General features: G+C 42.6%; 6 protein-coding genes and 1 long non-coding RNA gene across 7 annotated transcripts; all 7 read left to right on the forward strand.

The window, feature by feature from the left end:
• The first annotated feature begins 1,153 nt into the window (after window positions 1–1,153).
• LOC114846215 (trace amine-associated receptor 13c-like) lies at window positions 1,154–2,355 on the forward strand. Its single transcript, XM_029135047.2, has one exon. It carries the CDS (start codon window positions 1,195–1,197, stop codon window positions 2,197–2,199), a length of 1,005 nt encoding a protein of 334 aa, XP_028990880.1. The 5' UTR covers window positions 1,154–1,194; the 3' UTR covers window positions 2,200–2,355.
• Window positions 2,356–3,969: 1,614 nt separating this feature from the next.
• On the forward strand, window positions 3,970–5,145 carry LOC114846222 (trace amine-associated receptor 13c-like). Its single transcript, XM_029135058.2, has one exon. It carries the CDS (start codon window positions 3,970–3,972, stop codon window positions 4,954–4,956), a length of 987 nt encoding a protein of 328 aa, XP_028990891.1. The 3' UTR covers window positions 4,957–5,145.
• Window positions 5,146–6,806: 1,661 nt separating this feature from the next.
• LOC114846232 (trace amine-associated receptor 13c-like) lies at window positions 6,807–8,343 on the forward strand. Its single transcript, XM_029135061.3, has one exon. It carries the CDS (start codon window positions 7,025–7,027, stop codon window positions 8,006–8,008), a length of 984 nt encoding a protein of 327 aa, XP_028990894.1. The 5' UTR covers window positions 6,807–7,024; the 3' UTR covers window positions 8,009–8,343.
• A 3,204-nt stretch (window positions 8,344–11,547) lies between these two features.
• LOC114850168 (trace amine-associated receptor 13c-like) lies at window positions 11,548–12,618 on the forward strand. Its single transcript, XM_029142169.2, has one exon. The coding sequence runs from the start codon at window positions 11,632–11,634 to the stop codon at window positions 12,616–12,618; it is 987 nt and encodes a 328-aa protein (XP_028998002.1). The 5' UTR covers window positions 11,548–11,631.
• Window positions 12,619–13,638: 1,020 nt separating this feature from the next.
• LOC114850323 (trace amine-associated receptor 13c-like) lies at window positions 13,639–14,622 on the forward strand. The gene has a single exon (XM_029142255.1). It carries the CDS (start codon window positions 13,639–13,641, stop codon window positions 14,620–14,622), a length of 984 nt encoding a protein of 327 aa, XP_028998088.1.
• A 2,576-nt stretch (window positions 14,623–17,198) lies between these two features.
• On the forward strand, window positions 17,199–19,672 carry LOC114847354 (trace amine-associated receptor 13c-like). Its single transcript, XM_029136981.2, has one exon. It carries the CDS (start codon window positions 17,698–17,700, stop codon window positions 18,682–18,684), a length of 987 nt encoding a protein of 328 aa, XP_028992814.1. The 5' UTR covers window positions 17,199–17,697; the 3' UTR covers window positions 18,685–19,672.
• A 92-nt stretch (window positions 19,673–19,764) lies between these two features.
• LOC129603807 (uncharacterized) lies at window positions 19,765–21,933 on the forward strand. Its single transcript, XR_008694031.1, has 3 exons — window positions 19,765–20,347; window positions 21,289–21,390; window positions 21,646–21,933. It is a non-coding gene; the product is annotated as an uncharacterized LOC129603807 (long non-coding RNA).
• Window positions 21,934–24,978: the final 3,045 nt, after the last annotated feature.

Genomic DNA, 24,978 nt, shown 5'->3' on the forward strand with positions numbered 1-24,978 from the left:
CAGTCATAGAACATTAGACAATCAAGAGGATTTAATCAAATTATGAGTTTTATTTCACTGTACTTTGGATTATAATGTAATACTATGTGATGTAACCTCTATAATGGAAAATATGCACAGAGACTCAGCGATACCTCTGAGAACAAATTATAGGTTCTCACCCAAAAGTAAAAGCGTTTATGTGTCTCATTAGGCAGTTTGTTTTGTTGACTATATGTTCTAACACCTCTAATGCACTGAGCCACCAGGCCAATCTGAGGTGTTACTGACGCAATGAGGCAACAGTGGGACGACAACAGGTAAACAAGTCAAACAGCGTGGTTTAATGCACTAGTTTAAACTAAAAAACACTGTAACAAGGCCTGAAAAGCAGAGCTCACTGAGTTTAAAGACTCCAGTATTGATGCTTAAATTATTAAAAACAATGCAAAATGTTAGTGGGAATTGTGTGCTTGATACCCACAGTGTCTAGGTTTATCGGTCATTTGTCTAAATGGACTCAGGAATATTAAAACTCTTTAATTCTTTCTAGCTGCATTCAAATTGAATGTGAACATTAACACTGTGTGATTTTAATAATATTATTAATAGCACTTTGTAGTTATATAGCACTGTCTAGAGTTGATTGTTTCACAGTGTATAAACACAATTATTTGTTTTTAAGGTGGTGAACATAGTGTTTCAGTATTTAAGGTGTAAGTGGGTGTATAATGTTACTGAGACTCCAACCTTTGGAACGAGAACGACCTCGGTTTTGTTGGTCAGGCTGTGGGTGTGTGTATTGAATCATCCAGGTTGAAAACTCAACCCTAACCCTCACAAACACAAGCATGTACACGTAAGGCATTTGGTAAGTCACAGTATGAGATAGAACCATGTGTCGTCAGCATAGCACTGAAAACAAGTTACAATAAGACAGAATATATAAACACACAATGCAAAACAGATGAATACATAACTAATCCCGGTATACTGTAAATAAAAATACGACAGACTTATGTGAAGTGCAGTTGTATACAATGTGATCAATACAAGAATTATATCTAAAATAAACGTGAATGATAATAGAGGGACAAGAGGAGGGACTTATAAAGTGACAGGTTGTGATGATGATGAGGTACAGAGGTTTCGTGGAAAATGGGAGGGTGAAAAAGATAAATACTTGTCCTCCTGCCTCCACCTGGTCTCTCCCCGATGGACGCCACTGACGACTCCTATCTCTGCTTCCCCAACCTCAACTCCTCCTGCAGACGCCTGCTACGACCACAGTCTGAGACCACTCTGCTCTACACGCTGCTCTTCTCCGTCTCCCTGTTGACTGTGATGCTCAATTCACTCGTCGTCTTCTCCATCTCCCACTTCCGGCAGCTCCAGACTCCGACCAACACCCTGCTGCAGTCTCTGGCGGTGTCTGACCTGCTGCTGGGGCTGCTGGTGATGCCTGTTGAAGGCCTGCGCTACATAGAGACATGCTGGCTGCTGGGGAGGCTCATGTGTGCTCTGAGTCCGTATCTTTTTTACTGTCTCATCTCGACCTCCCTGGGCCACATGGTGCTCATATCCATTGTGCGTTATTTAACTATCTGTGACCCGCTGGTGCACTCTTCTAAGATTACTCTGACTAATGTTAAGATTTGTATCTTTGTCTGCTGGACCTCTTCACTTCTTTACAACGGCTTAATTCTAATGGAGCACATGGGGACCCCTGACAGATTCAACTCCTGTCATGGGGAGTGTGTGGTGGTTGTCAGCTACGTCCCGGGAACCATTGACCTCTTTGTGACCTTTGTGGCACCCTGTACTGTCATGGCTGTGCTGTACATGAGGGTGTTTCTGGTAGCTCTGTCTCAGGTGCGTGTAATTCAGTCTCAGACCGCTGCTTCCAGTGTCAGAGCGGCTCCAACAGCCAAGAGATCGCAGAGGAAGGCAGCCAGGACTCTGGGGATTCTCATAGTTGTGTTTCTAATGTGTTACTGCCCTTATTACTACCCTGTGCTTGCAGGTCAGAACACCTCCACTAGTTTGTCCTATTATTCTTTGGTGACGTGGATCATGCTGTTGAATTCTTGTTTGAACCCTCTGATTTATGCTCTGTTCTACCCATGGTTTAGAAAAGCCATCAAGCTCATCTTCACACTGAGAATACTGCACGCTTACTCCAGAGAGGTGATGATGATGCAGAAAGAGCTGAATGAATGAATAGCAACAGACCAAAGCCTCAGACAAAGAGTTGAGTTGAGGTTTGTCACAGGTTGTAATCGGGGTCATTAAATGAAGGCTTACCTCGTTACTGAGCACAGCACCACTTGTGACTTCTCACTGCAGATGTCAGTTGTCTGGCAGGAAAACAATATTAGAATCTTCACAAATGTCTTTATGATCAACATTTAACTCCATTTGTCTTGACTAAAATGTCAAAAGCACAAAGTTCAAATGCATCTTAGGAGACAAAATGAATATCTTTGAAATAATATATGCTGGATCACAAATAACATGGTAGATGACAGTGACGCATACTGATGTAACTAAAAAGACGACTGAGTGGTTTTCTCTGTCTTTCTTTCTGTTCTGACCACTATTAACAAGTTGAATGCGGCTTTTAATGCACTTTACGCACTAATGCTATGAAGATAATGAAACATTGCAGTCTTCATCTGTGTCATGTTTAATTTGGTGCAGATTCTAGTGTAAAGAAACAAAGTGTCTTCTACCAAAATTAAACCTCACATTAAACATAAATACAGAATGTCTTCAGGTATAATACTGTAATTTTGCTCAAAGTTACCCATATGGCACCTATAGACATACAAACAGGCGTAGTGAATAAATATGTATGTACATAATTATTAGAAAACATGTTGAACAGAATTCATACATGCAGTAGATTAGTTTTCAGACTACAGTATAACACAGCGTTGCCTGAAACTGTATTTTAACAGGTTTTCTTCTAATTTACACTTTAACTTAAACGTTGGTCTTTTATCAGCTGAAATGTTTCCTGTTTCCTAATATACAAGTGCTCACGTAAAAACAATGCTTTGTTTTATATTTTCACTGAATGTGAAGCAAACCCGGCCCCAAAGCACTGTAGTACAATGAAAGCCACGAGGCCCCACAGACTCACCCACTCAGCAGCTGCTGTGTCAGTCCACGTGGACCAGCCCTGTAAAACCATCAGAAAGATACGGTTAAAAGCACGCCCGAGAAATCAGAACGTTAAATATCCAATATAGGTATAAATACAATACATGAATCTGTTAAATCATAGTTATATTGTATTATTAATAAATAAAGCAGGAGATTTCTATGCTCCTCTGCCTTTATTTGATAGTAAAGAAGCACACAGCAAACATGGACCCTAAAGACAGCGTCCATTAGGGCTGTGGTTGAGAGTGTTTGTTTAATCTATTGTGTCCAGCTTAAAGTTGTTTTCATTTTATTGAGAGAACACAAATGACGCATAAAAAAATATTGAACTTTTTAGCCCAACAGATTGGGAAGAAATGCTGCTAATCAATACAACCATTATTCTAATGGGTGGTCTCGTCCACCATTCACTGGAAAAAATTAGTCACTGACTTGTCAAAGGTAAGTTATAATTATATATATTAGATATATAATAACTAATTGTTATTATATAAATAACAAAGTATTTATGAGGTGTGAGTCTGGGATGCCCTGCTTTATTAATACTTATAAGGCTAATTGAACATAGTTTATGCTTCATGCTAAAGATTTATATTTAACTAGAATGTGGAAATTACATATAAACATAAACATAAAAACATATGTGAAAAGTACAAGACAGAGAAAAAGAAAAGCTGACGATGGAATAAAGACTAGGGACAGAGGTTACATCATCCATCAGGGTCTTTGGAAAATGGGAGGGCGGTGCAGCAGAAAGACTAAATACCTGCCTACTCAGGAGTCACATCACTTGTCCTCCTGCCTCCACCTGGTCTCTCCCCGATGGACGCCACTGACGACTCCTATCTCTGCTTCCCCAACCTCAACTCCTCCTGCAGACGCCTGCTACGACCACAGTCTGAGACCACTCTGCTCTACACGCTGCTCTTCTTCGTTTCTCTGCTGACCGTGACTCTCAACTCACTTGTCGTCTTCTCCATCTCCCACTTCCGGCAGCTCCAGACTCCGACCAACACCCTGCTGCAGTCTCTGGCGGTGTCTGACCTGCTGCTGGGGCTGCTGGTGATGCCTGTTGAAGGCCTGCGCTACATAGAGACATGCTGGCTGCTGGGGAGGCTCATGTGTGCTCTGAGCCCCTATGTATTTTACTGCCTGATCTCTGCTTCTTTGGGCCACATGGTGCTCATATCCATTGTTCGTTATCTGACTATCTGTGACCCGCTGCAGTACTACTCCAAGATCACCATGACTAACGTTAAAATCTGTATCTGTCTCTGCTGGACCTCGTCGTTATTCTATAACGGCTTACTTCTAATGGAGCACATGTGGCACCCTGACAGCATCAGCTCCTGCCACGGCGAGTGTGTGGTGGTCATTAACTACATCTCATCGACCGTTGACCTCTTTGTGACCTTTGTGGCACCCTGTACTGTCATGGCTGTGCTGTACATGAGGGTGTTTCTGGTAGCTCTGTCTCAGGTGCGTGTAATTCAGTCACAGACCGCTGCTTCCAGTGTCAGAGCGGCTCCAACAGCCAAGAGATCGCAGACGAAGGCAGCCAGGACTCTGGGGATTCTGATAGTTGTGTTTCTAATGTGTTACTGCCCTTATTACTACCCTACATTTTTAGGTGAAGACACCTCCACGAGGTTGTCTTATTACTCCATACTAACTTGGATTGAGTTGTTGAATTCTTGTTTGAACCCTCTGATTTATGCTCTGTTCTATCCCTGGTTTAGAAAAGCTATTAAGCTCATCTGTACACTGAAAATACTGCATGCTCACTCCCAGGAGGTCATGATACTATAACCAAAATGCAATGTATCAATAAATGGTAACTCTTCAAAGCAGCGTCCCACTTCTAACCAGATTTACACAAATGTCTGTGTCTTTACACAATAGAAGTCGTTTCTTAATATGACTTATTAATGTCAGTCCACTGAAACTCTCTATGAACTACTGAACATTTCCACTGATGCTTAAGATGTGATTAAGTCTTAACTGGAAAACATTCTCAAATTGTAAAAACTGAGTTTTCTAACAATAATGTGCAATAAACTATCTGCTTCGTCAACAAGTGCTACCACACAATCAATTTCATGTTCATGTTCATCCTGTGGGTGCATGTATGCATATAAGTGTCACGTTACCTCCATGAACTCAACCAGTTGGGAGATGTCTGTATTCCAGGTGCCTGTGTGAATCAGGTCTGCGTTTACAAAAAGAAAATGATTAGAAAAAGTCTCAGCATCAAGGTTGAAACAAAGAAAATGTTAAAATATGAAAAACAGCAAATCATGGATGAGAGTCATGGCTCTCTCTTATTAATAACTATTGCTGTGGTGCTTCATCTTATATTATTTAGTCACTGTTTTGTGTTTGTTTTGCACATGTTGATAGTGTGTAGTGTTGCTTTTGGCTGAATCTTAACAAGCCCATGTTATTCTTCATTTGCAACACAAGCAGTTATCAGAATAACCCTCCAAATAAACTACTTCCATCACATATTAGACAACTAATATGTTTTTATTGTAAAAAAAAGTGAAGTGTAAATTCAAAAGCACTGCATTAAAATATATATAATCACAAGTATAAAAGTACAAAAATGGATCCTAAGTTATTCTTCCTACACCTGCCTGAACGACATAAAGATAATAAAAGATAAAAACAATAAGGAAAAGGGCCAGTACTAGATGATAAACTGGCATCGAGGCCATATTGACTCATTAATATAAATACTTTGTGTCTTTGTGTCAGGCAGACTTTCATACAGACAAACATAAACTCTTCACTCGAGACCATCCACTTTGATTCACTTTCTCAGAAAACTGCTGCAGGTGAAAATGTTTTGGTTCCCACATGTTTATTTGATTTTGTCTGTATTGGAAAAACTCAAAGCACATTCAAATCTGAAAAAATGCACCCCATGTCCAGGGAGGTTTACAACATGGCCACGGGCTGGAAACCTCTTAATGGACACGAACAGTAAGAGCTCTGAACACGGACTTGTCACCCGCTTCGGATGTTATCAGCCATAACGAATGGGCTGATCAGAACTTATCAGCGCATTCGTACGGGCCAGTAGGTGCCTGCTCTGCCTCCTCGCGAACAGCTAACAGCTAGCTAAGTTGCTACGTTTAGCAGCTTTAGAGGTTATTGTGGTTAGGGTTAGGGCTGGATAACGGGTGGGGGGTTCAGGTTACAGTTAGCTAACACAACACCGCTAGCTACTTGCTAAGTTGTGCTCGCTAATAAATCAAAATCCCAAACTTTGATCCTCCCGTCGGAACATCAACCACTCAACAGCGCCCCTACTGACTCTGCTGGTTAAATCATCCGAGCTGTGATCAACCTTACGGATCAATGACGACGACCTACTGCACCTATTCACCGCTGCCAGCAGGTAGATGGGCACCTACCGGCTCATAAGTACCCTGATAATGTATGACTTATCTTATCTTTGTATGTTAGCATTCATTACATATACAACTAAAAACAAAACCAAAAACATACAGGTACAAACCAGTGTAATTTGAGTTATTTTTCTGGTCTAGCCACTTCTGAGATTAAAGAATTAAATAATTGTATATTCTGTAAACAAACTAAACTGGTTTAACATACATTTCATAAAATGTAGGTGAAAATGACAATGACAAGAACGAAAGAAAGATATTTCAGAGAAATCTGAAACATACTTAGAGCAGAGAACAAGGAGATGGAGTTACATCTTCCGATGAGTATAAACAATGGGCATTACATCACCTTTTAGGGATTTACAAAAACTGAAGAGAGTAGCACACGGATAAATAGACCCTCCTATGAGCAGTTTCATCAGGTCTCACCTTGCGTCCTTCGTCTCTACTTCTTTTCCTCTGGGATGGACAACACCAGCTCCTCGCTCTGCTTCCCCAACCTCAACTCCTCCTGCAGACGCCTGCTACGACCACAGTCTGAGACCACTCTGCTCTACACGCTGCTCGTCTTCTTCTCTCTGCTGACCGTGGCTCTCAATTCACTCGTCGTCTTCTCCATCTCCTACTTCCGGCAGCTTCACACTCCGACCAACAACCTGCTGCTGTCTCTGGCTGTGTGTGACTTGCTAGTGGGGCTGCTGGTGATGCCTGTTGAAGGCCTGCGCTACATAGAGACATGCTGGCTGCTGGGGAGGCTCATGTGTGCTCTGAGTTCTTATCTGTTTTACTGCCTGGTGTCGACCTCCTTGGGCCACATGGTGCTCATATCCATCGTTCGCTACCTGACTATCTGTGATCCCCTGCATAACTACTCAAGGATCACCGTCACTAATATCAACATCTTTATCTTTGTCTGCTGGGCCTCTTCACTTCTATACAACGGCTTAATTCTAATGGAGCACATGGGGAACCCTGACAGATTCAGCTCCTGTCATGGGGAGTGTGTGGTGGTCGTCAGCTACATCCCGGGAACCATTGACCTCTTTGTCACTTTTGTGGCACCCTGTACTGTCATGGCTGTGCTGTACATGAGGGTGTTTGTAGTTGCCATTTATCAAGCACGCGTAATTCAGTCACAGACTGCTGCCACCAACGTCAGAGCAGCTCCAACAGCTAAGAGTTCACAGAGGAAGGCAGCCAGGACTCTGGGGATTCTGATAGTTGTGTTTCTAATGTGTTTCTGTCCATATTATTACCCCACATTTGCAGGTGAATACACCTCCAGTAACTTGTCCTACTATTCTATACTCACTTGGATTGAGTTGATTAACTCTTGCTTAAATCCCCTCATTTATGCCCTGTTTTACCCCTGGTTCAGAAAAGCTATTAAGCTCATCTTTACACTGAGAATGTTGCAGGATAACTACAGGGAGGTCGTCATCATATGATGAAGGAATCTTCAGTGTTTTGAAGAAATGGTGTCACACTGGTATGAAGCACCACAATCACAATTTGAAAATATGCTCAAACAAACGACAAACACTTTTTGCTTATTTCAGCTTTTCACAAACAACATCAAACTGTACATATGTATCATGGCCTCAAGACGCAGAATTTCTAATTTTCTCATTAATGTAAGAACGTGGTTTACAGGTTTTACCTGGAATGAACATGCCACTGCTGAGCATATTAACTGCAGACTTTTAAAGTTCCAGTACAAGTATCAGATAATTTCAATCTGGCAACAAATTATTATAATTTATAGGCATTTGTATTATTAGTTGTTTTTATAACACACTGTCATAAACACAAATATGACTAAAAACAGGAATATACTGTTAATCTGTTCTGCTTTGGTAACGGCATACCGTATAGTTGTTTTGTTTCCTCATATAATGATTATAATTATCCAGACTGTAAACGCCTTATGTATTTGGATTAAAAACCAAATAATCACAAACTAAAACTCCACATTATTCCTGTCAGGCTTGGGCAGGCGTCGGACCCACATGCACAGTACACAGACGTGTTGAGGAAGGAATCAGGTTTTATTAGCACAATCGTAATCAGTCGGTCCAGGTCATACACAGAGAGGCACGGTCTTTAAGCACAGGCAAGGGGCAAACAATATAAGGTCCAGCAGACAGGCAAAGGTTCGGTACACAGGAGATCACAGCGACGGTACAGGTAAGGGCTAGACAAACTCACAGGTTAAATAGTCAAGCAAGGTTCGATATCCGAGCAAGGTACAGGCAAGGGTCAGGCAGGATTCAGTGGTCAGGAATAAGCAGGATCAAAAAACAAGAGGCGATACTAGAATGCTGGATAGAAGTGCTATGACTTGACAATCTGGCAGCTAGAGTGTGTGCGAGGTGGAGACTAAGTACTGGTTTTGATTAGCTAATTACGGACAGGTGTGGATAATGGGAACCGGGGAGTGAGACAGCTGAGACGAGGACGGGAAGTACTTTCAAAGTAAAAGCAGGATATGACATGGAACGTGACAATTCCCTTTTTTAATTTTATGACCTATTCATTATATACGTACTGTATTTATTCTGGATCAAAGACTTATTCAGTTCTAGGCCTGATGTCTTTGTTCCTCAGGCCTGAAAATGAAACAGATTAGAAAAAAGTTCTATCGTTAGATAATACATGATTATACACAATTCTGCCGATTAGGGAACATGTAAAACTGTGATTTAGAATTATTCAGATTATGCACAGACTTGATAAATGCTTAAATAAATTTCAAAAATCAGCTGTTGCCTTTTATAGTACACATTATACATTTATACTTGTTGAGAAACAGCGTAGTAAAGTTACATTATAGCCTGATAGCACTGCATCTGCTGTGTGCATGTCTTTAGCCTGCAGCCATTAAAGGATGTGTAAACATTATCATAAAATTAAATCAAAATGCTGTTAAACAAATAAACAATTTTTCACATTTTAAAAAATATCAAAGTTGGCCTATAATATATAAGCAATGCATTAAATAGTAAAATGATACGTTTGGTGCTGAATGCTGACAAATTAGAAATGCTATCCATCCATCTTCGACCTCTTTTCTGGGGCTGGGTCACAGGGGCAGCAGTCTAAGCAGAAAGCTCTATCCCTGAATACTTTCCCCAGCTTCTTCGGAGGGACCCCAAAGCGTTCCCAGGCCAGCTGAGAAACATAGTCCATCCAGCGTATCCTGGGTCCCTCGATGTGGAGGAGCAGTGACTCTACTCTGAGCTCCTCCCTGGTGACAGAGCTCTTCACCATATTTAAGAGAGCGCCCAGCCACCCTACAGAGGAAACTCATTTTGGCTACTTGTATCCGCCATCTTGTATTTTCGATCATGACCCAAATCTCATGGCCATAGGTGAGGGTAAGAAAGTAGATTGACAGCTAAATTGATAGCTTCGCTTTTTGGCTTAGCTCTATCTTCACCATGATGGATCAATACACCGACCCAATTACTGCAGTCCTGCACCGATTCGTCTGTTAGTCTCAAGCTCCTTCCTTTCCTCTCTCGCAAACAAGATTCTTGAACTCCTCCACTTGGGGCAGGAGCTCTCCTCCAACCTGGAGAGAGCAAACCACCTTTTTCCGGTCGAGAACCATGGCCTCAGATTTGAGGAACTGTCACCTCACACTTAGCTGCAAGGTTCCCCAGAACATGCTAGAGGTCGTAGTCCGACAAAGCCAACAGGACAGCCATTTGCTCTTAGCAAAGAGAGTGGGACTCCATACACCCGGAGCACCTCCCACAGAATGCTACGAGGGATGCTGTCAAATGCCGTCTCCAAGTCCACAAAACACATGTAGACTGATTGGGCAAACTCCCACAAACCCTCAAGCACCTTAGTGAGAGTGTACAATAGAGCTGGTCCAGTGTTCCACAACCAGGTGGACAACCACATTGTTCCTCCTGTATCCGAGGATGTAACTATTGGACAAATTCTTCTCTTTAATACCCTGGCATAGACTTTCCTGTGGAGGCTGACAAGTATGATTCCCCTCTAGTTGGAACACACTCTCCTGTCCCCCTTTTTATTAAGAGGGGCAACCACCCTGGTTGTCCATTCCAGAGAAACTGTCCTCATCGACCATGGGATGTTGCAGAGGTCTATCATCCAAGACAACCCCACAACATCCAGAGACTTGAGGTACTCAGGACGGCTCTCATCCACCCCGGCTGCCCTGCCACCAAGGAGCTTGCAAACTACCACAGCCTGAGTTATGCGCGTGTCCACCTCTGAGTCCCCTGCCTCTGCTTCCTCAGCAGAAGGCGTGTCAGAGGTATTGAGGAGATCCTTAAAGTACTTCTTCCAAGGTCCGATAACAGCCTCAGTCGAGGTCAACAGCTGCCCACCTCCAATTAAAACAGAGTTGGTGAAGGACTGCTTTCCCTCCTGAGGTGTCGAATGGTTTGCCAGAATCTCTTTGAGGCCGTACAATAGTCCTCCTTCATTTACAACATTTACCCAATCTACTTTGCACCGACCCCCTACAGCTCCTCCTGCGGGTCCACATCAGTACAATGTCACTCCTTAGAGCTGTAACCAGCCGGGTCCCATGGGAATAGGCCTGGCCACCAGCCGATCACATGCGAGGCCCAATTCCAGGCCTGGCTCGGGGGTGGGGCCCTGGCTGCGCCATACTGGGCAATGCATTTGGTATTTTTTCCATCAATGCATCAATGCATATAATCAGATTAGGACAATAAAAGACAAAAAACAATTCAACCTTCACCCAAATTTACTCACTATAAAATATAATAAAAATATCAAAGAAGCCTGCAGTGACACATTCCTGCATTGGGGATTAAATAGCCACAGAAACAGACGCTGGTTTTAACAGACTGAGTCCTGTAACATGGAAATTATAAACACATGAAAATCAAGGTAACGGAAGAAGAAAAACAGAATGTGTGTCTAATGAAGTTCATGACACTGGTAAGGGACAGGGTTACATCATCTGTTAGAGTTCGTGGAAACCTGGAAGTGTGTCATCAGAGAAACATAAATAACTTGTGTGCTGGGAGGTTTATTCATTGGCCTTTTTGTCTCCAACTCCCTGATGGAAGCCACTGCCGGCTCCTCGCTCTGCTTTCCTAACCTCAACTCCTCCTGCAGACGCCTGCTACGACCACAGACTGAGACCGCTCTGCTCTACACCCTGGTTGCCTTCGTCTCCCTGCTGACTGTGGCTCTCAATTTGATCGTCATCTTCTCCATCTCCCACTTCCGACAGCTCCGCACTCCGACCAACAACCTGCTGCTGTCTCTGGCTGTGTGTGACCTGCTAGTGGGGCTGCTGGTGATGCCTGTTGAAGGCCTGCGCTACATAGAGACATGCTGGCTGCTGGGGAGGCTCATGTGTGCTCTGAGTCCGTATCTTTTTTACTGTCTCATCTCAACCTCCTTGGGCCACATGGTGCTCATATCCATCGTCCGGTACCTGACTATCTGTGACCCACTGCAACACTACTCCAAGATCACCATGACTAATGTCAACATCTGTATTTTTGTCTGTTGGGTCTCTTCAATTATATATAACGGCTTATTTACAATGGACCATGTGGGGAACCCTGACAGATTCAGCTCCTGTCATGGGGAGTGTGTGGTGGTCGTCAGCTATATTTCAAGAACTGTTGACTTATTTGTGACCTTTGTTGCACCCTGTACTGTCATGGTGGTGCTTTATATGAAAGTGTTTGTGGTAGCGGTTACGCAGGTTCGTGTCATTCAGTCACAGAGTGTTTCTACTAATGTTGAAGCCGCTTCAACTGCTAGAACGTCACAGACAAAGGCAGCCAGGACTCTGGGGATTCTGGTAGTCGTGTTTCTCATGTGTTTCTGCCCATTTTTCTATCCCACTCTTGCAGGTGTGGAGAGTTCTATAAGCATGTACTGCTATTCCATATTATCCTGGATAATGCTGTTAAACTCCTGCCTGAACCCCCTCATATACGCTCTGTTTTACCCCTGGTTTAGAAAAGCCGTCAAAGTCATCTTCATGCTCAGAATACTACAGGCTCACTCCAGGGACGTCACGGTCATGTAAACACCTGGATGTATGAGGGACTGGTCCTTTTTAGGTGTTTCACTTTTGATCTGTTCCATAGCATCATGTCCTCACAGCTTTTTCTTTTGTCATGGAGTCATGTAAACACGCATTTCCCATGTTTGTGACAGCAAAACACTGTTGAATGTAACTTGTGTCTGGAGATAAAACATTATTCTTAAAAATTGCAAAGGTAAAGGCAAATATGAATGTTTGAGCATTAATGTACTGTAGGTATCCGTTTATTCAGTTTAATTTTAACCAGATTGTCCTGAAGAAAAAACTGCAATAAGAATCAAAGAGGCATATGAATATTTCAAAAGATTCTATTGTTTAAATATGTCTTCAACATTTCTGTCATGTGTTTATAAGGTTTGTTTAAAATGTTATTACAGTATTCAGACTTTAAATATTTTCACTTTTCTTCCCAGTGAAAAAATAATTACTTTTTAACGGATACCACACCGTAAAAAAGTAATTTTTACTTTTTATTTTTTTGCTACAAAACTAAAAATAAACTCTAAAAATAAACATCTATGTCAAGCACGTCTTCTAAGCCCTTGTACATTAAAAGTGTGACTAAACAAAATCAGCACAAATATTGTAATACAACTATTCTGGTTTAAATCATTTAATTGAAAAAAGAAAATATCGGCTTTCAATTTAAATATACTTAGATGATGTCATCAAATAAAAGTCAATGGCTCCTCCTTGAACCGCCACCTTATTGTCAGGTTTTGGTTTTGTTTCCAGTTTTATTTTGAAAGGTCTGAGTTTTCATCCATGTTGTCATGTTCTAGTTCCTGTTTTATTTTTATGGACTTCCTGTTTCTGACAAAGTTAGAGCAAAAAAAGGAGATGGAGTTACATCTTGGGATGAATATGAACAATGGGCATTACATCACCTTTTAGGGATTTACAAAAACTGAAGAGAGTAGCACACGGATAAATAGACCCTCCTATGAGCAGTTTCATCAGGTCTCACCTTGCGTCCTTCGTCTCTACTTCTTTTCCTCTGGGATGGACAACACCAGCTCCTCGCTCTGCTTCCCCAACCTCAACTCCTCCTGCAGACGCCTGCTACGACCACAGTCTGAGACCACTCTGCTCTACACGCTGCTCGTCTTCTTCTCTCTGCTGACCGTGGCTCTCAATTCACTCGTCGTCTTCTCCATCTCCTACTTCCGGCAGCTTCACACTCCGACCAACAACCTGCTGCTGTCTCTGGCTGTGTGTGACCTGCTAGTGGGGCTGCTGGTGATGCCTGTTGAAGGCCTGCGCTACATAGAGACATGCTGGCTGCTGGGGAGGCTCATGTGTGCTCTGAGTTCTTATCTGTTTTACTGCCTGGTGTCGACCTCCTTGGGCCACATGGTGCTCATATCCATCGTTCGCTACCTGACTATCTGTGATCCCCTGCATAACTACTCAAGGATCACCGTCACTAATATCAACATCTTTATCTTTGTCTGCTGGGCCTCTTCACTTCTATACAACGGCTTAATTCTAATGGAGCACATGGGGAACCCTGACAGATTCAGCTCCTGTCATGGGGAGTGTGTGGTGGTCGTCAGCTACATCCCGGGAACCATTGACCTCTTTGTCACTTTTGTGGCACCCTGTACTGTCATGGCTGTGCTGTACATGAGGGTGTTTGTAGTTGCCATTTATCAAGCACGCGTAATTCAGTCACAGACTGCTGCCACCAACGTCAGAGCAGCTCCAACAGCTAAGAGTTCACAGAGGAAGGCAGCCAGGACTCTGGGGATTCTGATAGTTGTGTTTCTAATGTGTTTCTGTCCATATTATTACCCCACATTTGCAGGTGAATACACCTCCAGTAACTTGTCCTACTATTCTATACTCACTTGGATTGAGTTGATTAACTCTTGCTTAAATCCCCTCATTTATGCCCTGTTTTACCCCTGGTTCAGAAAAGCTATTAAGCTCATCTTTACACTGAGAATGTTGCAGGATAACTACAGGAAGGTCGTCATCATATGATGAAGGAATCTTCAGTGTTTTGAAGAAATGGTGTCACACTGGTATGAAGCACCACAATCAAAATTTGAAATATGCTCAAACAAATGACAAACACTTTAATGTTTTTACTTATTTCAGCTTTTCACAAACAACATCAAACTGTACATATGTATCATGGCCTCAAGACGCAGAATTTCTAATTTTCTCATTAATGTAAGAACGTGGTTAACAGGTTTTACCAGGAATGAACATGCCACTGCTGAGCACATTAACTGCAGACTTTTAAAGTTACAGTACAAGTATCAGATAATTTCAATCTGGCAGGCATTTGTATCATCAGTTGTTTTTATAACACACTGTCATAAACACAAATATGACTAAAAACAGGAATATACTGTTAATCTGTTCTGCTTTGGTAACCGCATACCGTATAGTTGTTTTGTTTCCTCCTATTATGATTATAATTATCCAGACTGTAAACAGCTTATGTATTTGGATTAAAAAACAAATAATCACAAACTAAAACTCCACATTATTCCCTTTTTTTAATTTTATGACCTATTCCTATATACGTACTGTATTTATTTTGAATCAAAGACTTATTCAGTTTTAGGCCTGATGTCTTTGTTCCTTCGGCCTGAACATGAAACAGATTAGAAAAAAATTCTATTGTTAGATAATACATGATATTATACACAATTCTGCGGAATAGGAAACATGGAAAACTGTGATTATAAATTATTCAGATTATGCACAGACTTGATAAATACTTCTCAGAAATTTCAAAAATCAGCTGTTGCCTTTTATAGTACACATTATACATTTATACGTGTTGAGAAACAGCGTAGTAAAGTAACACTATAGCCTGATAGCACTGCATCTGCTGTGTGCCTGTCCTTTAGCCTGCAACCATTAAAGGATGTGTAAATATTATCATAAAATTAAATTAAAATTTTGTTGAACAAATAAGCACTTTTTGATATTTTAAAAAATATCAAAGTTGGCCTATAATATATAAGCAACACATTAAATAGTAAAATGATACGTTTGGTGCTGAATGCTGACAAATTAGAAATGCTATCCATCCATCTTCGACCTCTTTTCTGGGGCTGGGTCACAGGGGCAGCAGTCTAAGCAGAAAGCTGTATCCCTGAATACTTTCTCCAGCTTCTTCGGAGGGACCCCAAAGCATTCCCAGGCCAGCTGAGAGACATAGTCCATCCAGCGTATCCTGGGTCCCTCGATGTGGAGGAGCAGTGACTCTACTCTGAGCTCCTCCCTGGTGACAGAGCTCTTCACCATATCTAAGAGAGCCCCCAGCCACCCTACAGAGGAAACTCATTTTGGCTCATCCACCCCGGCTGCCCTACCACCAAGGAGCTTGCGAACTAACTTGGGGACCACGGCCTGAATTATGGGCACATCCACCTCTGAGTCCCCTGCCTCTGCTTCCTCAGCAGAAGGCGTGTCAGAGGTATTGAGGAGATCCTTAAAGTACTCCTTCAAGGTCTGATAACAGCCTCAGTCGAGGTCAACAGCTGCCCACCTCCAATTAAAACAGAGTTGGTGAAGGACTGCTTCCCCTCTTGAGGTTTTGAATAGTTTGCCAGAATCTTTTTGAGGCCGAACAACAATCCTCCTCTATGGCCTCCCCAAGTCCTCCCAGGCCTGAGTTTTTACCTCCACAACAACACGGGCTACAGCATGCTTGGCCTGTCGATACCCATCAGCTGTCTCAGGAGTCCCACAGGTCAACCAGACCTGATGGGACTCCTTCTTCAGCTTGATGGCACCCCTTACCTCCGGCGTCCACCACCAGGTTCAGGGATGACCACCACAACAGGGACTGAACCCCTTGCATCCACAGCTCCGATGGTGTGTTGACACTGGAGGTGGAGAACATAGTCCACTCAGAATCTATGTCTCCAGCCTTCCTCAGAATCTGTTTGAAGCTCTCCCAGAGATGTGAGTTAAGTATTCCTCGGACAGAGGGTTCAGCCAGAAGTTCCCAACAGACCTTCACAATACGTTTGGGCCTGCCAAGTTGTTCCAGCCTCTTTCCCTTCCAGCGGATCCTACTCACCACCCGGAGATGATCAGTTGACTGCTCAGCCCCTCTCTTCACCCAAGTGTCCAAAACATATGGACCAAGGTCAGATGACACAACTACAAAGTCTATCATCATCCTCCAGCCTAGGGTGTCCTGGTGCCTTGTGCACTGATAGACACCCTTATATGTGAACATGATGTTTGCTATGACCAAACTGTGCCTAGCACAGAAGTCCAAAAACATAACACCACTTGGGTTCAGATCAGGGAGGCCGTTCCTCCCAATCACGCTTCCCCAGGTTACTGTCGTTGCCCACATGTTTGTTGATATCCGATAGGGTCCCCAGTTGGTGCGCTTTCCAACACTCCATCCAGAGACCCCAAGAAGGCGCAGGCAAGTGACCCTCTCGTCTACCAGGGAAAACTCCAACACATGGCTGAGGAGCTATGAGCAACCCACACCAGACTGCCACCTCTCACCGCGGCAATTCCACGATAGAAGAGAGTCCAGACCCTCTCAAGGAGTTGGGCTCCAGACCCTAGGTATTGAGGTGAGCCTGACTATTTCTAGCCAGTACCGTTAAACCTCCTACACAAGCTCAGGCTCCTGATCCCCCAGTGATGTAACATTCCATGTCCCAATAGCTAGATAGGTTTCCCAGAGAGTGGGTCCCTGAGGCTCCCACCTTTAACTGCTGCCCAATCTACTTTGCACCGACCCCCTACAGAAATATAAATGAAATATAATAAAAAAACAAACAAGGCAGCAGTGACACATTCCTGCATTAGGGATTAAATAGCCACAGAAACAGACACTGGTTTTAACATACTGAGTCCTGTAACGTGGAAAACATAAACACATGAAAATCAAGGTAATGGAAGAAAAAAAACTGAATGTGTGTCTAATGAAGTTCATGAGACTGGTAAGGGACAGGGTTACATCATCTGTTAGAGTTTGTGAAAACATGGAAGTGTGTCATCAGAGAAACATAAATAACCTGTGTGCTGGGAGGTTTATTCATTGGCCTTTTTGTCTCCAACTCCCTGATGGAAGCCACTGCCGGCTCCTCGCTCTGCTTTCCTAAGCTCAACTCCTCCTGCAGACGCCTGCTACGACCACAGTCTGAGACCGCTCTGCTCTACACCCTGGTTGCCTTCGTCTCCCTGCTGACTGTGGCTCTCAATTTGATCGTCATCTTCTCCATCTCTCACTTCCGACAGCTCCGCACTCCGACCAACAACCTGCTGCTGTCTCTGGCTGTGTGTGACCTGCTAGTGGGGCTGCTGGTGATGCCTGTTGAAGGCCTGCGCTACATAGAGACATGCTGGCTGCTGGGGAGGCTCATGTGTGCTCTGAGTCCGTATCTTTTTTACTGTCTCATCTCAACCTCATTGGGCCACATGGTGCTCATATCCATTGTCCGTTACCTGACTATCTGTGACCCACTGCAACACTACTCCAAGATCACCATGACTAATGTCAACATCTGTATCTTTGTCTGTTGGGTCTCTTCAATTATCTATAACGGCATATTTACAATGGACCATGTGGGGAACCCTGACAGATTCAGCTCCTGTCATGGGGAGTGTGTGGTGGTTGTCAACTATATTTCAAGAACTGTTGACTTATTTGTGAGCTTTGTTGCACCCTGTACTGTCATGGTGGTGCTTTATATGAAAGTGTTTGTGGTAGCGGTTACGCAGGTTCGTGTCATTCAGTCACAGAGTGTTTCTACTAATGTTGAAGCAGCTTCAACTGCTAGAACATCACAGAGGAAGGCAGCCAGGACTCTGGGGATTCTAGTAGTCGTGTTTCTCATGTGTTTCTGCCCATTTTTCTATCCCACTCTTGCAGGTGTGGAGAGTTCTATAAGCATGTACTGCTATTCCATATTATCCTGGATAACGCTGTTAAACTCCTGCCTGAACCCCCTCATATACGCTCTGTTTTACCCCTGGTTTAGAAAAGCCGTCAAAGTGATCTTCATGCTCAGAATATTACAGGCTCACTCCAGGGACGTCACGGTCATGTAAACACCTGGATGTATGAGGGACTGGTCCTTTTTAGGTGTTTCACTTTTGATCTGTTCCATAGCATCATGTCCTCACAGTTTTTTCTTTTGTCATGGAGTCATGTAAACACACATTTCCCACATTTGTGGCAGCAAAACACTGTTAAATGTAATTTGTGTCTGGAGATAAAACATTATTTTTAAAAATTGCAAAGGTAAAGGCAAATATATATAATTGAGTATAAATGTAGGTATCCGTTTATTCAGTTTAATTTTAACCAGATTGTCCTGAAGAAAAAACTGCAATAAGAATCAAAGAGGCATATGAATATTTCAAAAGATTCTATTGTTTAAATATGCCTTCAACATTTCTGTCACATGTTTATAAGGTTTGTTTAGAATGGCATTATCGTATTGAGACTTTAAATTTTTTCACTTTTCTTCCCAGTGTAAAAATAATTACTTTTTAACGGATACCCCACCGTAAAAAAGTATTTTTTTTTTTTTACTACAAAACTAAAAATAAACTCTAAAAATAAACATCTATGTCAGGCACGTTTTCTAAGCCCTTGTACATTAAAAGTGTAGCTAAACAAAATCAGCACAAATAATGTAATACAACTATTCTGGTTTAAATCATTTAATTGTAAAAAGAAAGTATTGGCTTTCAATTTAAATATACTTAGATGATGTCACCACTGAAGATGTCAGAAAGATGTCACCACTGAACTACATTATGTAGGTTTCTATTACTTTAAAGGCATAAATGATGGGGTCAATAAGGGGATGGAGCCTGGAACTAAGCAGAAATGAACTTAGTCAAAATATATTACACCGCAAAGTGGTGTGAGCAATATCAAGAGCATATCTATTGACTGGGCTACCTTTGTGATGAGGAAGGAGAAATGAGTGAAACATTGCTTGAAGCCACCTAATAAATTCTAATCCAGGTAGGCTTCTACCTTCTGTGCTAAATCACCATAAACAACTTTGAGGGGGGTCTATTACAAGTGTCCTTGACCTATTTATTGATCAAGAACAGTTACACACTGTGTAAGGCCCCAAGCTCAGTAAGTGGAAACTTCCTATAGGTCAAGTGCACATTTGCTTAACATTAAAGGGCCCATATCATGCAAAATCCACTTTTTAGACATTTTGGAGCGTCCCTATGACTCTATGGGTCACATATACACACACTGAGCACGGTAGAAATGCATTTCCTGCTTTTTTCACATTTTGAAAACGTAAATTTTCTCATCCAATGAAAACAGCCACGACCTACTCTGAGGCCGTTCCCCAGGTTTCGTCATACTGGTTGAACGTTCTCCCTGCAAATCCTGAACCACCACCCCCACAATGATCCCGAACCAAAACTGGACTTCCGCCATTTCCCCCCTCTCACTCACCGTGAACAGACCAGCACGGCAGCGCCCAAGTCCTCCCATAGAAATAGTTCGGTTCTTAGGTGTTCTAACCAACACCAAAGTCTCTTCACTTTACCAAGGGACCAACAAGTGAGGATTTGTGGGTCACTTTTATTTTTAACGGACCGGTGCCAGAAACACTGCCTCAGCATTTATACGTATGTGCATTTCAAACGAGGGTGCGTACAATGCTGGATTTGTTTCACGGCTCCTGTTGGAAAAAAAGGACCTATTCCTAAAGTCCGTCATCCACTCACTGAAGTAAGTACATGCTTGATATTTATAATGTTTTAAAATGTTAGTTTGTCCGTTTAAAATGTAGTAACCTATGTGTGAGTCAAGTTACTAGCTAGCTATGCTAACGGCTACAGCCATTCGACCGAGCCTTTGTCCCCTTCAAATGTGCTCATGTGGGCTCCTGCAGCCACACACCTGTGTGGAGAAAAGCTAATGACTATCGGCATCGAGCGGCTACAGGCAGGGAGCGGTGGGTCTAGCGTCTGTCCTTTTTCTGTAATCTCATACACCTGCGGGGAACAGCTGATCGTTATCGCCCTTCCAGCGGCGACAGACAGGAAGCGGTGGATCTAGCTCGCTGTAGTAAGTTTGTGCTTGATACTTGTGATATCTAAATATGTTAGTTGGGTCTGTTTAAAATGCAGTAACCCACATGTGAGACAAGTTAATCGCTAGCGTCGCTAACGGCTACAGTGAGTCAACCGAGCCTTTGTCCCTTTTTAAATGTGCTACTCTGAGTTGGCACCTGTGTGTGTGTGATGGGCCTTCGATCGGCGACAGGCAGGAAGCGGTGGATCGAGCTTTTGTCCTGTTGACGTGCTGCCGCTCCTGTTTGTGTGTTGCGTTAGCCGTTAGCATGCCTTTAGGCCTTTGCACTTTAGAGCTACAGCTGGTCGATCGCTACAAAAAGAACCTGCAGATGAACGCGGTTATGTTTATTACCCCGTCCTGTGTCACAGCCTAAATCAACTTGTGATTTGGGGTTATGTCATTGTTCTATCAAATTCTAACATGATTAGTTGGAATGATTACTGTGTTGTGTTTCAAGCTTAGTTGCTAATTAGTCACCTCTCTACAATACCTGCTGCTTATCTGGTCAGTTACCTATAGCTTGTACCATAGCCATTATATTTGTAGGACCAATACAATTTACAGTAAATGTAACAGTCTTTTCTATACTGTAGGAGGGCAAATCCCAGTTGCCCACATGCAAGGAGGCTGTCAAACAGAGAAATCACTGCAGACTGTTGGTACACAGACATCTGCTGCCCAGCTCAGGAGTGAAGGTATGTAAGTTTGTATGTACCAACAGTAAGATAGGTAATAGAAGATTTTAATTGGTATATACTGTTTAGATTTTATATTTGAATTGTAACAACTGTTTATCTGTTGTTTTAGCACAGACAGGCCTGTCCTCTTGTTTGGTTTAATTTTTTTGTCTGGTATCGTGTGTTCTTACATTAGAGAAGGTTTTGACCTACATAATAATGAACATTTCACTAATCTACAATTCTGATTGCACTACCTTTTGTTTTGATGAGGTGATGGTGAGGACAGCCACAGCTTCCATCTGGTAGAGGACTGCTTCCGCTCAGTCTTCCAAATAGTGATGAGAACAAGGATCACCACATCTCCCTGTTTACCCTACTTTCATGCATTTCGTCTGCAAGGCCCTGCAAAAGCTTCTCCTTCGTCCTCAAACCCCCAGACTTCTTAATTAACTCAGTAACCTATACATTGCACATTGGAGTGTGAAGGTAACAGTTTGTTCTAGCTTTGGAGTAGTGGTGTATTTTTTTGGTTTACAATAAAGTTGGCTTTAACTATTATGTATTTCACTGAACTCTGTTTCTGAAGGGAAAACACTTATTTAGGAAATCATAGTATTGAAATTACATGTTTTTCTCTTTCTAATATGGTAAGCTATAAAGTTGAAGCGGCCATAAATAAAAAGCATATAAATTATATATAAATAAAGTTAAAAAAATTCTTAATGAGTGTTGCACTCACAAAAAACACATTTTTACTCAAATGGTAAAGGAGTTATTCTACAGGTGGTCTACATCAATCATTTAGTGTTTTATCCATCAGGAAACTGCCTTCATCTACAACCCAAGCATGAAGAGATGGCAACTCAGATTCTTCACCCCAGGAATCCTCAGCACCAGCTCACTAGCCTCTGTAGACTAGATACCTGTAACAACTTTAGATACAGAGACATATTACTGTCAGATTTATCAAGAATGACAAAAACATAATTAAAAGCAGTAAAAATACGTTAGGTCAATATATAATTTGAACCAATGCTTTTTGTTCCCAGGTAGGTCATGCAGTGATTGCTCTAAATATTAATGCACATTTTTTAAATAAAGTTATGTCAGAGCAGCAGCACAAGTAAGACAAAAACAGTGAAATGTGTAAATGTAAAATGTATTTATATTATTTCAGCTATGCTCTCAAACTTATTTATTTGTATAATGTAAGCTAAAGTAGTGTTTTCTATTAACAAGAGTTTTCCAGGTAAGTCGTGTTGTGAATATTGAAGCTGCACACGCCATTTAGCATACGCATTAGCAACCGCTAGTCACTTTGCATAAATCAATTAAATTGAAGTAAATGCGACATTACCAATGAGACACATCTTGCATCAGCCGAAATGTGGCGACTTCAACAGCCTCCTCTTCAGCTTCAGGGTCAGATTCGGGATCGTAGACGTATGGTTCGCTACGAACCAGCTGACTAATGTCGTGTAGTCCTGTAGTGGGTCGTCTTCTTCTGTGGTGGATTGCATTCTCAATGTCGCACTACTGCCACCTATTGTATCCTAACCGTGCGGTGGCTCGTATCCATGGAGCCAATTTAAAAAAAAAAACAACAACAAAAAAGGTATGCGCTTCCGCACAGAGGTGTGGTGAGCAGCTTCGCTTGCGACACGCCCAGAAAACACAGCGTTTGCTGATGGAGAGTGAAAACCACACATTGACAGGGGCAGTGTGGACCATCTAAAGGGTTTTATGGAATGAAAATTTACAGAGACCTTACTGAGACATTAAAGTCTAATATTTTTTAGAATGAAAAGCATGATATGACTCCTTTAATATAAAGTAGGTAAATATTTTGTGATGACCTGGTAATATAAGGTTGATGTTCACCGGCTTAGTGTATTATTGATCCTGCAATTTTGAGAGAATATCATTAAAAAGAAGACAATGGCTCCACCTTGAACCGCCTCCTTATCATGGTAGAGAAGTTTGTGCCCGGGAGCTAAATGTCCTTTGTAGGGTCTACCATGGCAAACAGTTGACAGGCCAGACTAAAAGAAGTTCACAGTCCCCCCTGTAATGAGTAAAATATCAAATATCGAAGGAGGATATCAAGGTATGACGCAGCTGGGACTCCACCCGGGAGACGGACTCGTGGTTGGGACTCGCATGCGAGCGCTTGGTGGTCAGGCCTATTCCGATCGGACACGGCCAGGCACTGCCCAAAGGAGTGAAATGCGACCATTCTGACATGGACCCACAGGAGCTGTAGGGTGCCGGTGCAATTTGGCGCCCTGGGTGAGACCATGATTTTGTGCCCATGAACTTTGAGGGGCCCACAGAGACCAGCTTTAATTAGTAATAACATTATTATCAGTAATATATGAAATATCAAAACTTTATCTACAAAAGAATAGCCAATAAGACTTAATTATGGCTTATTTCTGCCTTTCTGGTTCAATTACACCTCTCCTCCCATTTACTGCATAGTTGTGTCTGTCCATCTGGATCCTATGCATTTGCTACTGAGTGAGACGGTCAGATTGTCAACGGTTAGAGCGGCAACGTCCTCGCAGTTAACAAAGCATAAATCTGGCCATCAGAAATGAAAAGAATAGTTTAACAAAGCAGAAAGAGGCTTGCTCATAGCTCCGCAGCTCAGAGGAGAGGGTCGCCTCCCTGAGCCTTCGGGTCGAGGATAGGTCATTCACTGTCATCTGTGCTTACAGGCTGAATGGCAGTGTGGAGTATCTGGCCTTCTTAGGGTCTCTGGAGGGGGTGTTGGAAAGCGCTTCAATGGGGATCCCCTTGTTCTGCAGGGGGACTTAAATGCCCATGCAGGCAATGACAGTAATGCCTGGAGAGGCGTGATTGAGAGAAATGGCCTCCCTGATCTGAACCCAAGTGGTGTTACAGTATGTTTTTGGGTTTCTGTGCTAGGTACAGACTGTTCAAAATTCACACCATGTCCAAACATAAGGCTGTTCATCAGGCCAAAAGGCAAACTGTTTGACGCCTTAGGAGGGGAAGCAGTTCTTCGTGGGCAGCTGTTGACCTTGACTGAGAATGTTATCGGACAGTGGAGGGAGTACTTTGAGGATCTCTTCAATTCGTTCAACACGCCTTCTGCTGAGGGGTGAGGCAAGGGAATCAGAGGTGGACCTGCCCATCACCCAGGAGCAAGCTCGTGGTAGCAGGGCAGCAAGGGTGGATGACATCCACCCCGAGTACCTCAAGTCTCTGGATGTTGTGGAGCTGTCTTGGGTGAAATACCTCTCCAACATCAAATGGACAATGGGGACAGTTTCTCTGAACTAGATAACCAGGGTGGTTGTCCCTCTATATAAAAAGGGGTACAGGAGAGTGTCACAATCTGCATTTCCTGTTTTATTTTGGAGTATTTCCAGTATTCTGTTCCACCATGGTCTTTTCCTTACTTTACCCTTCGGGGTAGTCATAACTCACACCATGTCCGAACATAAGGCTGTTCATCAGTCCATCAGTGCAAATGACACCAAGACACCCTAGGCTGGAAGTGGATGATACTGGACTTTGTAGTCATGTCATTTTAAATTTGGCCATAAATTTTGGACACTCGGGTGAAGAGAGGGG

This window comes from Betta splendens, chromosome 2 (genome assembly GCF_900634795.4).
Source record: "Betta splendens chromosome 2, fBetSpl5.4, whole genome shotgun sequence".
Taxonomy (NCBI): Eukaryota; Metazoa; Chordata; class Actinopteri; order Anabantiformes; family Osphronemidae; genus Betta; species Betta splendens.

Excerpts from the sequence above, each read along its gene's own strand:
- LOC114846215 (XM_029135047.2), top strand. The coding sequence starts at position 1,195 with ATGGACGCCACTGACGACTCCTATCTCTGCTTCCCCAACCTCAACTCC.
- LOC114846222 (XM_029135058.2), top strand. The coding sequence starts at position 3,970 with ATGGACGCCACTGACGACTCCTATCTCTGCTTCCCCAACCTCAACTCC.
- LOC114846232 (XM_029135061.3), top strand. The coding sequence starts at position 7,025 with ATGGACAACACCAGCTCCTCGCTCTGCTTCCCCAACCTCAACTCCTCC.
- LOC114850168 (XM_029142169.2), top strand. The coding sequence starts at position 11,632 with ATGGAAGCCACTGCCGGCTCCTCGCTCTGCTTTCCTAACCTCAACTCC.
- LOC114850323 (XM_029142255.1), top strand. The coding sequence starts at position 13,639 with ATGGACAACACCAGCTCCTCGCTCTGCTTCCCCAACCTCAACTCCTCC.
- LOC114847354 (XM_029136981.2), top strand. The coding sequence starts at position 17,698 with ATGGAAGCCACTGCCGGCTCCTCGCTCTGCTTTCCTAAGCTCAACTCC.